The sequence below is a fragment of the Abrus precatorius genome, unplaced genomic scaffold (assembly GCF_003935025.1).
Source record: "Abrus precatorius isolate BTA unplaced genomic scaffold, Abrus_2018 Scaffold6, whole genome shotgun sequence".
Lineage (NCBI taxonomy): Eukaryota > Viridiplantae > Streptophyta > Magnoliopsida > Fabales > Fabaceae > Abrus > Abrus precatorius.
In genome coordinates this window covers 13,145,303-13,161,949 of record NW_020874406.1, presented here as the reverse complement: position 1 = coordinate 13,161,949, position 16,647 = coordinate 13,145,303, and the positions used below count along the sequence as shown (strand labels likewise).

The following is a 16,647-nucleotide window of genomic DNA, read 5'->3' as shown; positions in this document are numbered from 1 at the left end:
AAATAAAATTGCAGACCAAAAAAAGAAATCAGCAACAGAGATTTGTTTTCTATTAAAAACCTTATTAAATTTATTTTTAAATTCATATTTATTTTAATGACATTAATTATAATTCTATATTAATTTATATTTATAAATTTAAGACACGTTAATATAACACATCTTTTATATTTATTTTATAAAAATTAATGTAATATTTTAAAAAGTTATCAGTTTATAAGATAAGTATTTTAACTTTTAAAAAATGAATATTTTAATAATTTTTTAATATATTTTTAAATACACATTAAAGCAACGATATTATTAAAATTTGTTCTTCTCTATTTTTAACATATTTTGATTATTTTAAACACGTAAACTTTTAAAATAACTTTAAAATTTCTATGGATTATGCATTAAATTCTTAAATTTTTGAACACTTTTTTTATTAATTTTTAATTTTATATAATAACATTTACAGACTACTTAAGTATTTTATTTAACGCAAAATAACAATAAAAATGACTAAAATAAAATTTCTCTAATAAAATTGAGAACCACCCTTTTTCAAAAAGTAAATTAAAGACTAAAATACTAGATTCATACAATACGGGTAATTAACTTACAAGTTTACTTAAATTTAAACTCGTCGTTGAAACCACTGATTACAATTACCGAATCATGTGTCTGAAAAGTAAAACAAATTAAAAATGCAGCATATACTATATATATATATATATATATATATATATAAAACAGTATAATAACTATTTTTTATTATAATATATTTATATCTTACATATTTATTAATTCATTATAATATTTGCATGGTAAAAAAATGTATAACACGTGCATCACACGAGTTAAAGTCCTAAGGTATTAAATAAGCTTGGAGATTTAAAAAACATAAGAATAATAATAATAATTAAAAAAAGACAATGGCAGGTAAACAAATTAGGATTTGATTACCACAATAGAAGAAGAAGCAAGGCGTGGGGAACGGCCACGTAGGCGAAACGGCAGCGTTGCATTGGAAGTTGATTGATTAATTTTGCTGGTCGCGTCATCTCTGCATCTTCGCTTTGATTCCTTGGCGGGGACCGCAGCGGTTGCGATTCCGTTGTGCTGAAAAACTAAACCGTTATTTGGGATCGCCAATCGCTGCGAACCATTCCCATTGCCGCCGGCGACGAGGCCACCGTCCAATCCATTCCAACCTATCCGATACCAATGACGTATTTCGAGGAGAATGGCATTGAGAACGGTGGCCGCACGAGGGACGTCAACCGTACTCGCGACGGTGGAGAGTACGTGAAATTGTCGTGGGAGGAGTCACGAGATTCTCAACCCGAGCCCACGCCCACGGACAAGGGCCCCAACCCAAGAGGAGGGTCTCCGTTGTATTGGGCTAAATTGGTCCTCTCTGCCCTTTGCTTGGGCCTCTTGGCCTTCGTTGCTTTCAAATGGATCGGACCCTTCTTCATAGAAAATGTTTTTCCCTCTATATTATTGCATTTGCATTTGATTTTGCATAATTCGAATAGTACATGAGATAAGTTTTGTTTTCAGGTGATTGTTCCATTGGTAAGATGGGAGAAAAAGAGATTGAGTTCGCGGGTGTTAGCAGTTGTGCTGTTTGCTTCGATAGCAATATTCCCAACCATACTTTTGCCATCTTCGCCTTCTATGTGGGTGGCTGGGATGACATTTGGTTATGGGTTTGGTTTCTTGCTAATAATTTCTGCTGCAGCTATTGGAGTTTCACTCCCTTTTTTGATCGGTTCAATGTTCCATCATAAAATTGAAGTGTGGTTAGAGAAGTATCCAAAAAAGGCTTCTTTTTTAAGATCTGCTGGTGAGGGAAATTGGCTTCATCAGTTTCGGGCAGTTGCTTTTATTAGGATTTCTCCATTCCCGTACTTAATCTTTAACTATTGTTCTGTCGCAACAAATGTTAAGTATGGCCCTTACTTGCTCGGATCCTTGGTGGGAATGGTGCCTGAGATTTTTATTTCAATTTATACGTATGTTCTCTCTCTCTCTCTCTCTCTCTCTCCTATACTATGTTTTTATGGTGCATGCTTGTCTAGGTTTCATGCATTACATGTGATAGGCTTCTTAAATGAATCAATTTACTAGTATCTGTTGTTAATGAATGTCATCAAGTACGTTTGTTTTGATAATGCATATTTACTTGGCTGTTGATGGAAATCCAGGAGAGTCTTTTGATCAGCAAATTGTAGTGATGGTTGCCCTTGACTGAAACTTGTACTTTTTGACATGTGTTTTATGTTGTTATCCATTGCAATTGTTGGTTTGCTTATAAGATCCTCTTGAATCCACCTTGTCTTCCACTGCATGCAGGGGAATTTTGATACGGACATTGGTTAATGCTTCACATAAAAAACTCACTCTATCTGTCTCGCAAATTGTCCTCAATGTTGCTGGCTTCTGTGTAACTGTAGCTACAATAGTCTTTTTCACAGTCTATGCTAAGAGGAGGCTCAAAGAGATAGAAGCAGAGGATGAGCTACTATTGCCATAATCCAGTAGGTTTAGTCTTGCTGGCTGCACGTGGCAGTTACCACTATCTCTTAGTGGCACATATTGGTGCACCCTGCATAGTTTACCTCATCTATGGGAAGGTTCAAATTTATATGTAATTTATAGGCTCGTCGAGGAACAAGCTAACGGCTAACACCACCGTTTCTAATTCTTTTTCCCTATGTAACCGACGATAAATGGTTTCTTTGATGGAGCTTCCGTCTCATTTCATTGTGAATATGAATGAAATGAAATACCCTTAGGGTGATTTTTTTGAACTCGGCAAGATTCGTCTTTGTAAATCAAATATATCGTCGTTGTTACTTGGTACCTTCGTTTTGGCATTTTTCTTTTAACCTTTTGTTATGACGAAAAGCAAAAGAACCAATAATACAGAAATTATGGAAATGACACGTTGACTTGTTCATCTCCATCCAATTATTTTAGTCTTGTTATCCTATGAAAACTGTTTGTCTCACATCACGTTAAATCACTGGATGATGCACATTCAAAATTTTTATCCGAGTTTAAAACTAGGACAGGAACGGAACGGGAGGGATTCGTCTGAGCCACGAGTTTCTTTTCGTACTCTTCAGCTATTTTATACAATTTTTTGGTGGAATTGGATTCAGTTAAATTTAAATTGATTTGTTATTTACTTTCTGCGTACGACTCACATGGAATTTGTTGAGTTCCCTGAGTTTGACAGGTTATTAATGTTTCGTGTCATTTCCAGCTCCGTGCTTGTCCAGTAATGATCTGATATCTTCGTTGGTTTGTCGTTGAGGTATGGCTATCACATTCACACCTTTTTTGTTTAGTTGTAAATATTCTACTAAAAGAAAACTCTAGACCAAGTGCGATAAAAATTGGACAAAAGGAGAGTGCAATGAAAGCTAGAGGGACAAATGGTATTCTCACTGATCTGCATGACATCCTTAATAACATGAATGCCGTGTAAATTATAAAGAAATATAAGGAATTAATCATGAATTACAAATTAGGGATGGGTTTCTACCAGTCATGATTGTCTCCATCCTTTTCATGCTGCAGCTCTCTTTAACTAATATTCTCATTTACGCGATTTTTATTTTGTTTTTATCGCGCTCGTTGGAATTTCCTTTTTAAAATGTTTCCTTTTATTTGAGCAAACCAGGACATTGTCATGATTATTTTGCCATTGATGATAACACTTCACTTGTATCAATGTTTGAAGATTAATGCAGTACGAGCTTGTAATAATGGTTGCAGCCTTGCACGAACTAAGAATATGATGTAAAGCATAAAAGTGAAAACCAAATGCAATTTTATTATTTAAAGAATTAAAATTAATATTATAAGTGAAATTATATATAATTTGTTTTGTGTTTCATTTTTTTCTTGTTTATAATTCATACGTCTCAAAAATGCATCTTAAAAAGTTGTCTTTTAAACTTGGACAAAAATATTTTTCGCTGTGCCAATACCCATGTAACTTGTACCGATTTAAAGGAATGTGTACTAAGTTAATGGAGACTGAAAGATCGTGATTCTGTTCACCAGTAAATAAAATTGCTACCTCATTTGAAGTGTGGTGCGTCAAATTTTAACAACAAAAATGAGATAGAAAGAGAGGATAGTCGTTGAATTTACCTTTGACTAGTGGAAGAAGAAAGTGATTTGTAAGTCTGGCTCTAGTTAGCTAAAGAGTTCGATGACAGTGTAATGAAATACACGAATAGTTTAAACTTAGATCTACCTAATATGACATGATTTTGTAAACCCCTTTATATGTTATTTGGTTTTGGTTTTGTTCTACGGTGAAAGGGAGACAAAAAAATGAAATGAAATATTGGCAAGAGAAAAAAGTTGAACAATTTTATTCCCTTTTTAATTTTTTTTAAAGAATAAGTTGTAGGAATTCCATTATCTGTATAGTATAAGATGGGTGTTATACACCTTGTATTGTTGTGGAGTGAGTATGTTCCCTTGTTCTGCGTCTCAGATTCAGTGCGGCACAGCTCAAATGAGCATTTTGTGTTTGTTCTACCTCGTTCGTTGTATTCACTTTTCATCCAAACATTAGAACTTGGAAAGACGGTTATTGAATGAATACATTTCATGGGCTTAAAGCTATGTATATCTTTAACAATTGTCTCAACGTAATGAAGACTCTCATTCACTGTTTCACAGAGACACACACACAGAGGTACAAATGGAATGGGTATGTGACGAGGACTCCATAAATGTTATTCAACTGTTCATGTCAGTTGGCCCTCTTATTTGTTTTGTTTTTGGGGACATGGGTCAATATTGCTGTGTACTCTTTCCTGGAAGGAGGGTCTACCCGGTAGCTCATCCATAAGGTAACGCAGGCCCCAACCAAGGATGAAAATCAACATTGTAATATACACTTATTATAATTATAACTAGATTAGACTAACTTCCCTCTTCTACTTGTTTTTATAGAATGTTGAATTGAAAATAAAATTGGAGAATTCTTTTAGATGCATTTATATATAAAAATAATTAATATACGATATTTTATGCTATATTAATTTTTAAAGGTTAAGAACTTTAAGATGAGGGGCTATAAAAGTGTAAGCTTGCAAAAATTAAAAAGAAAAAAGGGTTGGATTTAGGACAGGACTTGCTTGTGAGGACCGACCACCAGGAAAATATGCCAGCCATGACTTTTATTATTATTATTATTATTAGACAGGAAAAGTATTGAATTAAATGCATTTTCTATCCGTGGCATAAGGGAAACCTTTTGGAGACGTTTATGTTTATATTGTCTAGTATGTATCAATGTGTCATTTGCAAAAGTTTTTCTTTTTAACCGTTGATTAAGTAAGAACGTAAGAAAATCCCACTTTTCGTAAAAAGAAAAGAAAGAAAATTCCCGAACAGAAGTGAACAGATTCTGGCCCCTTTACCAGTCAAATGCAAAAGGACAAATTTGAACAAAAGGTTGTAACGTTAAAGAGAGAGACTCTTCAGACCATTGAAAAACCAAAATAAATAAAAATAAAACGTTAAAAATAACCAAAGGAATGGACCATCTTTTTTTTCTATTTAAATCGGATGGCCAAAATTACCTAACACAACAAGTGAGTGCCGCGTGGCAAGAATCGGATCACCAATGTATTTATCAGCTCTGCCTCACTGTCTCGTTGTGGTTGCATCGAGCGACTGTGTTAACTGTTAGAATATTCTCAAAATAAATTTGTAATTACTTAAATATATTACTAGCATACATATCTTTTTACGATTTTACAGACATTGAATGAAACAAAAAGACGTAATGATATTTATTAACAAAATACAATACTCCAACTACTAACTTAAACAATACATTTCTAATTTTTTAACCGTAACTTTTGCAACATTGGTCCACCAGAAGCCATTTTCTAAAAATTCTCTTTCCAAATACTTCAGAAAAGGAAAATAATTAAGGTTAATTAATTACACCAACACATCAATTGCAATTGTTAATGTTTTGACGTGACTATTTTTTTTTTTTTTGGGTTAGTACTGCAGATGATTAAGTAATCAGCTGCTAATTACGACGAATTCCAACGAAAAGTGTCGCTAACGAAACGGATAGATAGAATAAAGCAAGCATGGCCAGAAAACGGTACTACAGACAAACAAACACACTCCTTAACTCTTTCTTTTCCACTCTCCCCTACTTTCTTCTATTTTATTTTATTTTCCGAATATTCATAACCTATTGCCTATCTTCTCTTGCATACTAGTAGTAATAGAGATTGTGTAGATGAGAGTGATTGGGGTGGTGGTGGCTTGGTTGGTAGGGAAGAATAAATGCCGGGCAAAGGAAAGAGGGCCTACACAACAGACGACGTGGTGGTGGTGGTAAGAGAAGTAAATAACCAAGCTCAGAGACACAGATTGGGTTTTCATAGTTGAAGGGTATCATTGCCTCAGAAAGTCTAGAGAGAGAAAGAGAGGGAGTTCTCTCATGCACGTGGTTCAGCCTTCAGTTGGTGGCAATCTCTGAATTTATAATCACAACCTATTAAAAGAAGCTTATTTAATTGCCTCTCACTATCTCACCTGCTTCCTTTCCAGCAAAGGTACAGCCACCATTTCCACCTTCGTCATTTCATTACATTTACTCTTCTCTTCCCTATTCCCATTCTTTCTCTCTCTTCATCTCCAAGCTTCCATTTTTATGCTCCCATTTCAACCCCACTTAAACCAAATCATTATAAAAATAGAACACGCACAAAGGGCATTCCGGAATCTTTGTTCTTGATGCCTTGACGGAGAACCCAGAAGGAAAAGTAGAGAATAAACGGGTACTTTGGTTTAAAGAACTTTACTTTGTTCAAAGTATTTTTTGTTTTTTGTTTTTTTCTCTCTCCTTCAACCACAGTCCCTTAATGAGAATGCTCCCAGTCGGTGATGATCAATATGTTTTGTTTCTTATTGGACCAACATTTACAAAACCTCAAACGTTGTAGCTGAGGAAAAAACACCTCGGAATCGGTTCTGACAGCGATGATGCCAGAGGGGTGATCACATTGTTTCGAGCATGAGAAGACACCGACAAATTCATCTCTCTCATGCTCTGTTGTTTGCCATTCTCTCTTTGCTTTCGCTTGTTGTGACAGTGTCACCAGCAACTGAGAAGGAAATTTTGCTTCAATTCAAGGGTAACATCACGGATGATCCACGCAACAGCTTGAGTTCGTGGGTTTCTAGTGGAAACCCGTGCCATGATTACAAAGGTGTTTCTTGTAACTCGGAAGGATTTGTGGAAAGAATCGTGCTCTGGAACACTAGCTTGGTTGGAGTGCTGTCTTCTTCATTGGCGGGGTTGAAGAGGCTGAGGACATTGACATTATTCGGGAATCGCTTCTCGGGTAATATCCCAGAAGGGTATGCTGATCTTCACTCGTTGTGGAAGATCAATTTGAGCTCCAATGCATTATCTGGTTCAATCCCTGAGTTCATTGGTGATTTGCCTAGCATTCGCTTTCTAGATTTATCAAATAATCGCTTCACTGGGGAGATACCTTCAGCTTTGTTTAGGTACTGCTACAAAACGAAGTTTGTTTCTTTTTCTCATAACAACCTTGCCGGTTCAATTCCTGCCTCCTTGGTGAATTGCTTCAACCTTGAAGGATTTGATTTTTCCTTCAACAATCTTAGTGGGATTGTGCCTTCGGGACTTTGTGGCATTCCAAAGTTATCATATGTATCACTCGGAAGCAATGCCTTGTCAGGGAGTGTGAAGGAGCTCATTTCGGTATGCCAAAGTCTGGCACATTTGGATTTTGGTAGTAACAAGTTCACCGATTTGGCCCCATTCAACATCCTTGGAATGCAAAATCTTACCTATTTCAATATATCTTATAATGGGTTTGGAGGAAATATTCCTGAGATCACTGCCTGCAGTGAGAGATTGGAAATCTTTGATGCTTCGGGGAATTCTTTGGATGGGGAGATCCCCTCCAGCATAACTAGATGCAAGAACTTAAAGCTCTTGGCCCTGGAGTTGAATAGGCTCAAGGGGAATATCCCAGTTGATATTCAGGAGTTGCGAGGACTGTTTGTCATCAAGTTGGGTAATAACTCCATTGGTGGAAAGATTCCCAAGGGCTTTGGTAACATTGAGCTACTTGAATTGCTGGATTTGCACAATTTAAACCTCATTGGCGAAATTCCAGATGATATAAGCAATTGCAAGCTTCTTCTTGGGCTGTGAGTTCTGTAACTTTCTCAAACTGCTCTACATTATCTTGAACCCTCTGAATAAAATGTGAGTTCATTCTTTTATGTTGCTGCAGGGATGTTTCTGGTAACAACTTAGAAGGCGAGATTCCTCAGAACCTTTACAAAATGACCAACCTGGAATCCCTTGACCTACATCATAACCAGCTTAATGGAAGCATTCCTCCAAGCCTAGGAAACCTATTAAGGATCCAGAACCTAGATCTGTCACATAATTCACTTTCTAGCTCAATCCCTCCTTCCCTTGGAAATTTAAAAAACTTGACACATTTTGATCTCTCATTCAATAATCTCTCTGGCCTTATTCCTGATATTGCAACCATACAGCGATTTGGTGCAGCTGCATTTTCCAATAATCGTTTTCTTTGCGGTGCTCCTTTGGACAGCCCTTGCACAGTAAATGGAACTAGATTGCCTCCAGCTCCTGGTAAGACTAAAGTTCTAAGTGTTTCGGCAATTGTTGCAATTGTAGCTGCAGCCGTAATTCTTACTGGGGTTTGTTTGGTGACCATCATGAATATGAGGACTCGTGGTAGAAAAAGAGAAGATGATCAGATTATGATTGTTGAGAGCACGCCTCTTGGATCAACAGAATCAAATGTTATAATTGGAAAGTTGGTTCTCTTCAGCAAAACTTTACCATCAAAATATGAAGATTGGGAGGCAGGTACAAAAGCATTGCTTGACAAAGAGTCTTTGATAGGTGGTGGATCAATTGGCACAGTCTACAGAACTGATTTTGATGGCGGCATCTCAATTGCAGTGAAGAAGCTTGAGACTTTGGGAAGGATCAGAAATCAAGAGGAATTTGAACAAGAAATTGGGCGACTGGGCAACCTTCAACACCCTAATTTAGTTGCTTTTCAAGGTTATTATTGGTCCTCTTCAATGCAGTTGATTCTATCAGAGTTTGTCACAAATGGGAATCTCTATGATAATTTACATGGGTTTGGCTATCCTGGAACCAGCACTAGTAGAGGTAATAGGGAATTGTATTGGTCAAGAAGGTTCCAAATTGCACTGGGAACCGCAAGAGCCCTTGCCTATCTCCACCATGACTGTAGACCTCCAATTCTTCACCTCAACATTAAATCCTCCAACATACTCCTAGATGAGAAGTATGAAGCTAAGTTGTCTGATTATGGATTAGGAAAGTTACTTCCCATTTTGGATAATTACGGTCTAACCAAATCCCACAATGCGGTTGGATACGTTGCACCAGAGTTGGCTCAAAGCCTTAGGCAAAGTGAGAAATGTGATGTTTATAGTTTTGGAGTCATTCTTTTGGAGCTGGTTACAGGGAGGAAGCCTGTAGAAAGTCCAACCACAAATGAGGTGGTGGTTTTGTGTGAATATGTAAGAGGCTTGTTGGAGAGTGCCTCGGCTTCAAATTGCTTTGACAGGAATTTACTGGGCTTTGCTGAGAACGAATTAATTCAGGTTATGAGATTGGGGCTAATTTGTACTTCGGAGGATCCTTTAAGGAGACCAAGCATGGCTGAGGTTGTCCAGGTCCTCGAGTCCATTAGAAATGGATTGGAATCCTAGTAAGAGCTTTTCCATGCAAGAAGATTTGGATCTGTGGATACAAGAGAGCGAGGGGGAAGGATGTTACTTAGGCATTCAAAACGTAAAAATGACAGTGACAAAAATTCTTTTGTATTCATTTTTATATTACCATTATATTTTTTTTTTCACAAAATCTGTAACATTTGCAAATAAAGGCATTTGTTTATTCCATTCCATTACGTGTTTTCAAAAGGGAAAACAAAACCTGCCTATGATTCATTTCTAACTTTTTTTAATTTGCTTCGATTACATATCATGTGGAACAAAACGGAGAAATGTGAAAATCTTGAGAAAGCATGACACAATGCCGCGGCTTTATTTTTATTATGTATCCTTTTCCATTTTCTTTCTTTGTATTTTTGTCAAAGCTAATGGACGCTTATCATTACCCGCACATGTATAAGAAAAATTTTGACGGTTTAATTATAGTAAATTTTTATTAAAAACATTTGGTGTATTTTATCTTTTTTAAATGTAATAATTATTTTTAATTAAAATATTATATTTAAATGCTTAAATTTAACTTTAAAAACTAAAACTAAAAATTGTATGCATATAACACTTCAATCTAAGTATCCATTCCATGTGAAGGACCACCCCCAGAGTTGTGTGACCTGGAAAGCATTAAGCACATATTGTATAAAACACGGTTCCATGTGAAGAAGAAAAAAGGGTATGCCCAACAATGAAAGAAAAATAGGAAAATGAACAACAAAAGATAAAAGTATGCAGACGTGGAGTAATTTATAAGATTTATGTAATATTTTTAAAAAATTGAGCTATTAAAGAGAAGGGTTGTTTAAATTTTAAAAATTACGAAAGTGATACATTATAATAAGATCCACATTAAATTACGTTGATAAATAGGAAAATTAAAGATACTCTAAGCAAGCAAAACCACTTTTGCTTAGGTTGTCTAGGGAAGTTGCTATCTACATTATACTCGATCCATCCTATATGTTAAGGAGGGGCACACCTGATAAGAGGCTTCACGAATCCCTGAGAAGGAGATGACATCCAAAAGCTCATTACGTCAACAGATGAGCAAGCGAAAAAGCGTAATCAAATTTCAGATTTTGTCAATTATCACACCAAATATTAATAATACAACAGGACCTTCCTGCTGAAATATACAACAAAGCTTGAAGGATATGTGATTCTCTAATAATCTAATATAAGCTTATGAAAAACAAATGTAAAAAATGAAGGTACAAATAAAAACTGTTATCATGCCCATAACCGAATTTGGGTGACTTTTTACCTTTCCGTCCATTTTCTTACTCTTCTCATCGTAAGCTGATTAAGTTGATAGTACCAGTGGTGCTTCATCAGGTCGAGATCAGTGTTTCACTGTTTCTCCTTTGCTTGCACCTAAAGCCATTTCAGTGCTAATTTTTGTAACAGCAGAAATCATCTACCAGGCTCCGACTATACATTTTAATATTTTATACAAGTTCAAAAGCGTAGGCTTAAAGATTACAATTTACAACCTATCATTTTGAAGCAACTCCATTGCATAACCCCATGTCATCCATCTACCCCTTGACGACAGATAATTCTTTCTAGGATGATGCCGGCGTCACCAAAAGAATAAAGAATCAATAAACCAAGCAAATTTGCAGAACTAATCGACACTGTATCAACTATGTCACTGTGTTGCATCAGAAACTCTCCGAATCCGTTCCATTACTACAGAAATATCCTTTTCAGTCGATGTAGCAAAACAAAAACGGAACCATCCAGGTTCAATACAATGACAAAATGATCCCGGGGTAGCATTGATCTTGGCTACATTCAACAATCTATCCCAAAGCTCAAGCTCCCCCTTTTCACTGTAAGAGCGGATCAACCTACTCATGTCAGCCCAGCAGCAAAAACCACCACTGCTCCTAGTGCACTCAATCCCTAACTGCTTCAACCCTGCCACAAATGTATTATACATTTCCCGCAGCCTCAATTTGTTAATCTCAATGAATTTTCGTACAAAACTTGTATCAGAAAGCATGGAGATAAGCAATCGCTGGGTTGGAGCAGAAACAGTAGAGAACCTTGCCAATTTGCTAGAAGCGGCCACAACATTCTCATTATACGAGTAGATAACACCCACCTTCAAACCTGGAACAGAGAGCTCATTTGACAAACCAAATACTATATGAACTCTATCCCGATCATGATCTTCTGCTTCCATGATTTCTGCCATGCTCACAAACTCTTCGTTGCCATAAGAAGAGCCTGAAAATATTTCATTTGAGATTATGTGAATGTTTTTCTCTCTAGCAAAGTCTAAAAGATCGAATAGTGTTTCACGATTTAACGCTTTGCCAGCAGGATTTGACGGGTTTGTTATTATAATTCCACGGACTTTTTGACCACGTATCTTTGCTTGGTTGAAGGTTCGGTCAAGTGCAGTTATACTTAAATTGAAGTCATCTGTGCTGCGGCAGGGAACAGGTATTATATCCACGCCAGTACGCCATTTTACAACCCCGTCAAAGCTGCACAATTGTGTTCGAAACTGTCAAAGCAAATAAAATGAGGATTTGGGAGATGGGAGGTTGATTGTTACCCAGGGCTGTGAGGCGTGGGAACAAGGAATGCATTTCCATGATCTGCTAAGCAGAAGCTTAGAATCTCAATGGCAGGGGTGGCACCTGCAGTTAATACCATTCGGGAGGGGTTGAAGAAAACAGGCTTTTCCAAAACTTGAGACATGAAACCAGCCACAGCCTGCAGGAATACAGAATCAACATAGAAACATAAAGACTAAAAGTAGTTCTAGGCTCTAGCAGTTAAAAGAGCAACTTCAAGAGAATGCATTAGCCACCGAGAGGCACAGAGTAGGCATTCACAAAATTATTAGCACAACACTCAATGCTTAGCTTGTGAGTTCAGGCACATTCAGATGACTAATTACGTATTCACATTTAACGAGAAAAAATTGTTAATACACTCCATGACTGTGCAATAACTCATTACACAGTTTGTGGATCATGTCTTCCAGTAAGGCTTTAATGTTCTCTCATTGGATCAGCCAAATTATTATTCATTTGCTGTGCTTAACGTGCCCTGACAAACTGTTTAACTTTGTTTACACGATTTTTGTATTGAGTGTCTATTGTCAAAGGACACATAATAAAAAAATTACTCAAAAAATTATAATATTAAATGTTATTGATGCATTGAATTATATAATTTTTAGTAAAAACTTATAATATACAAATTGTTATGGTGTGTCCGTAGCATGCATCAGAAGAACTGTTTTGTATATAATAAGACTGAAATAATAAGATATAAGTAATGAGATTCACACGTGAAACTTTTTCAATAATTTATACACACTCTCTATTTTTTCTATTCGTCACCGTCATATCACTTGTGTGATCTTCACGAATTATTGCAATTTATTTTTTTAAAATAACATTATTCATCCAGCAATTTACTATCTAGTAAAATAATTGTCAAGAGTTGTCATCTACCTTCATAGCAATAATCACTTTCTAAAATAGTGACGAAGAAACAAAAGAAAGCAAGCGAAGTTAAAACGATAATAAGATAAGATGGAGTTAATTGAGGCTTCGTGGAGTGCGAGGGAAGAATCAGAACAAGAGATAAGAAACAATTACCACTTTGAGGTCCATGAGTCCATGGAGAGGTTGGTAAGGAGCAACGGCTGCGATATTGAGTTGTGTACCGAATTCGTTGTGGCGAATCCAATCTTGAATCAAGTCGAGAGATAGCTACAGCAAGGGCAAGGAGAGAGTGAATTATTATAGCGGTGAAGTGGAAAGAAGAAAGTGATAGAAGAGAAGCGGAACTGACAGTGTTCTGAGGCAGAGCAAGCTGAATAACGCCGTGGGAATTATGAATCTGGTGGTAGGGATTGTCGTTTGCCTTCTGTAAAGCAAGGTAGTAAGGACAGTTAACGGCGGTGACAGAACTGGCGCGAGGTGACACGTAAGCAGAGGCAGTGGGGGGGTGTCTGGGGGAGAGAGAGCGGTGGAAGGAGGAGTCTTCCTTGTGGTTGTGGGAAGAGGAAGAGCGATGATTGTGACGAGTCTTGAAGAAGAGCTGAAGAAAGTAGAAGAGAGCACAAGGAATGACTGAACCCCAGAAAAGGCCTCCTCTGCCTTGCACTACGCCTTGCAGAGGCACTATCACTCTCATTGTGTTATGTTCCTCTAAAACCCTTCCATGATTATGAATTGATGGAGGCCAAGAAGAAATTGTGAATGAAAGGGAAACCAATTTTGGATTTTCCAAACTCCTCCTTCTCGTTAGCGTTAGCGTGTGGGCGCTGAATATTCTCTAATCTCTAATCTATTTCTCTTTCTCTTCCTCTCTGCGCGGGCGGGTCCTCCCTCTTGGGATTTGGGATATTCTCAGCGCTCAATTAGCCTCACAATTTGCCGCCCTTTTTAGCCTGCTTCTCATTTTTATCATCATTCATCTTTATTTTTTTAATCATATCATTTTTTAAAAAATTAAACTTAACTTTACCTTCAAAATTTAATATATATTATTTTTTAATACCATATAAAAATATTTCTATATTTTTAATCAATCTATAACGTATTAATATAATTTACTATATTTATGACTTTTTTCCTTTTTTTATCCCACTTAATAATATATTTAAATAAAAATAAAATATGGACAAGAAAAACATATATAATATTTCTGCTTCTTATAATATATAGTAAAAATATCATAACAATTTTACCTTTTATTTTTTATCACATTATTTATTTATTTATTTCATTTTTCTTCCTCGTTGAATACGGACGGTACGAGAAAATTATAATTCTTCTTAAATGAGCTGTCATATAGTACGACAAGTGTTCGTACGAAATTATCCGAATGGACCATGGTGTAATGTTATTGGAAGAGTGAAAAGTGGGCTTTTGATGGAAATTCGCCACTATATTGAAACTGGGTTGAAATTACAGTTTTTGTGCTTTTCGTACAGATGAGTTCGTGTTATTTATTTGATTTTTAACATGCCAAATGTTTATTTATATATAGTCTTGGGGGCTTTTTTATATAAAAAAATTATCAAAATATAATATTTTAAAAAAATTTAAAAATCGTCAATGATATTAATCATTTAATATTTTTAAAAATTACATTAATAATTTTTTATATTTTATAATTTTTGTTGTTTCATCTCTAATCTCTAAATATACATATTAACAATTTTTTAATTCTATATATTTATAATTTTTCTAAAAAGGTATATTTTAATATATCCAGTATATAAACAAACATAATGATGGTGGGTAATCCAGCGTTGAAATTGTACTCTGATTAGAAAGACGGAGAGGTAGACGTGACAATGTAAGTCACAGAGTTAATGACGAGAACAACGAACCAAATGAACGGTAAGGAAAATATGGAAGACAAATGGAAATACATAAAATATAAAAAAAGAGAGTTAAGAATCTAAGCCACAGGACGCTAACGTTACGCCCCAGATTAGGGTTGCTCTTGGCGACAAGAAGCGATGATTCACGTACGGGAGGAGGGAGCTTTGCCATAATCAATCTCAGAAACTGGAGATATTACGGACGATCATTTCAATTTACTGTTGAATAAATTTTCACGATAGCTTTGCAGATTATATAAGTGATATATATTTTAGTTTTTTATATTTCAAATTTTGTTTATTAATTTTAACTTTATAAAAATTAATTTAATTTTTATTAATATTAAATGATAATTAAAAATTAAAGTGCTCAATAAAATCTCTTACTTATAAAAATAACTATAACTGTTAATTTTATATTAATAGACAACAAAATTAATAATTTAATTAAAAAATTATAAATATTTTTTAATTTTAAAGATATTAAAAGAATTAAGTATTGATTAGAAATTTATTGTCCCTTAAATTTAAGAAAATAAATATTTAAGTTAAGATTCAAATTTATTTTTTATATATTTAAAATGAAACCTAAAGAAGATAGTATTAGTAATGCTTATTTTGTCAATAAATATGAGTAAATCCGCTTAAATGTGGAGAGTTCGTGAGTGAGGCCATCATGATGATTCCACCAAAGTTCAAACCCTTACAAAAATTAAACATAGACGTGGACGTTTGAGGTTGAGGCTTGGATGAGAAACCAGTTGCGTGTAGGTTAATGCTAACAAACAAAGTTTGCACCATATTGCCAATCCCATGACTAAAACCCAAATTTGTTGATACTGAACTCATAAATTTTCTTTTATAAAAATATTAAGTACTATGATTTTAAAAAATTATCAAAATATAGAAACTAAAAAATAGGCATAGACAATTTTTTAATAAAAAAGTGAAAGATGATTTTTTAGTTTTATAAAATTAATTAAATTAACATAAAACAATAACATTAATCATTTTTTAGTTCTTATATTTTTATAAATTTTTTTTGCTATAAAATTTTTATTTGTAAAAAAATTATAAATTTTTTTAAAACTTCATATTAGTACATAACATTTTTAAATTTTATATAAAAAAATGTGGATGAGTTCATAATATTTTTATTCTTTAACTTTAATACAAATCAATACAATTATATAGAGACATTCCTAACTCATATTTAGAAAAGTCTCATTCTTCTTAATTACAAAATTTGTTATTTTTTTTCTTATTCTCTAGATTACATTTTATTTTTTATGTGTTTATAATTTTAAATTTGAATTAATTAAAATTGCCTTTGTATCTTATTTTTTTATTATACTTTTTAATGTATTAAAAATTATATAAAAATATAGGTAATTTTTTTTTGTTAATTTATAATTAAAAAAATCAATTTAGTTAAAACCAAACTAATTAGA

The 16,647-nt window shown here is 34.7% G+C and overlaps 2 protein-coding genes and 1 pseudogene across 4 annotated transcripts; 2 read left to right on the top strand and 1 right to left on the bottom strand.

Annotated features, from left to right (window-relative positions):
- The first annotated feature begins 1,209 nt into the window (after nucleotides 1–1,209).
- On the top strand, nucleotides 1,210–2,524 carry LOC113870205 (annotated as a pseudogene).
- Nucleotides 2,525–6,699: 4,175 nt separating this feature from the next.
- On the top strand, nucleotides 6,700–9,978 carry LOC113869194 (probable LRR receptor-like serine/threonine-protein kinase At1g12460). 2 transcript variants are annotated; one of them, XM_027505403.1, is made up of 3 exons: nucleotides 6,700–7,410; nucleotides 7,816–8,235; nucleotides 8,322–9,978. In XM_027505403.1, the coding sequence occupies exons 1-3, from the start codon at nucleotides 7,064–7,066 to the stop codon at nucleotides 9,811–9,813; spliced, it is 2,259 nt and encodes a 752-aa protein (XP_027361204.1). In that variant the 5' UTR covers nucleotides 6,700–7,063; the 3' UTR covers nucleotides 9,814–9,978. The 2 variants fall into 2 exon arrangements, with proteins under 2 accessions (XP_027361204.1, XP_027361203.1); XM_027505402.1 differs by having other exon boundaries at nucleotides 6,700–8,235.
- Nucleotides 9,979–10,662: 684 nt separating this feature from the next.
- On the bottom strand, nucleotides 10,663–14,222 carry LOC113868961 (probable aminotransferase ACS10). 2 transcript variants are annotated; one of them, XR_003505448.1, is made up of 5 exons: nucleotides 13,654–14,102; nucleotides 13,458–13,571; nucleotides 12,401–12,561; nucleotides 11,096–12,329; nucleotides 10,663–10,833 (listed from the first exon to the last, which is right to left on the bottom strand). XR_003505448.1 is itself a non-coding variant. In XM_027504998.1 (4 exons), exons 1-4 carry the CDS (start codon nucleotides 13,996–13,998, stop codon nucleotides 11,483–11,485), a joined length of 1,467 nt encoding a protein of 488 aa, XP_027360799.1. In that variant the 5' UTR covers nucleotides 13,999–14,222; the 3' UTR covers nucleotides 10,690–11,482. The 2 variants fall into 2 exon arrangements, 1 of the variants encoding a protein (XP_027360799.1); XM_027504998.1 differs by having other exon boundaries at nucleotides 10,690–12,329; nucleotides 13,654–14,222.
- Nucleotides 14,223–16,647: the final 2,425 nt, after the last annotated feature.

Coding starts and splice junctions, on each gene's coding strand:
- LOC113869194 (XM_027505402.1), top strand. CDS start 7,064: ATGAGAAGACACCGACAAATTCATCTCTCTCATGCTCTGTTGTTTGCC. Junction 8,236..8,321: donor TGCAAGCTTCTTCTTGGGCT/GTGAGTTCTGTA, acceptor ATGTTGCTGCAG/GGATGTTTCTGGTAACAACT.
- LOC113868961 (XM_027504998.1), bottom strand. CDS start 13,998: ATGAGAGTGATAGTGCCTCTGCAAGGCGTAGTGCAAGGCAGAGGAGGC. Junction 13,572..13,653: donor TTGCTCTGCCTCAGAACACT/GTCAGTTCCGCT, acceptor CCCTTGCTGTAG/CTATCTCTCGACTTGATTCA. Junction 12,330..12,400: donor CCCACGCCTCACAGCCCTGG/GTAACAATCAAC, acceptor ACAATTGTGCAG/CTTTGACGGGGTTGTAAAAT.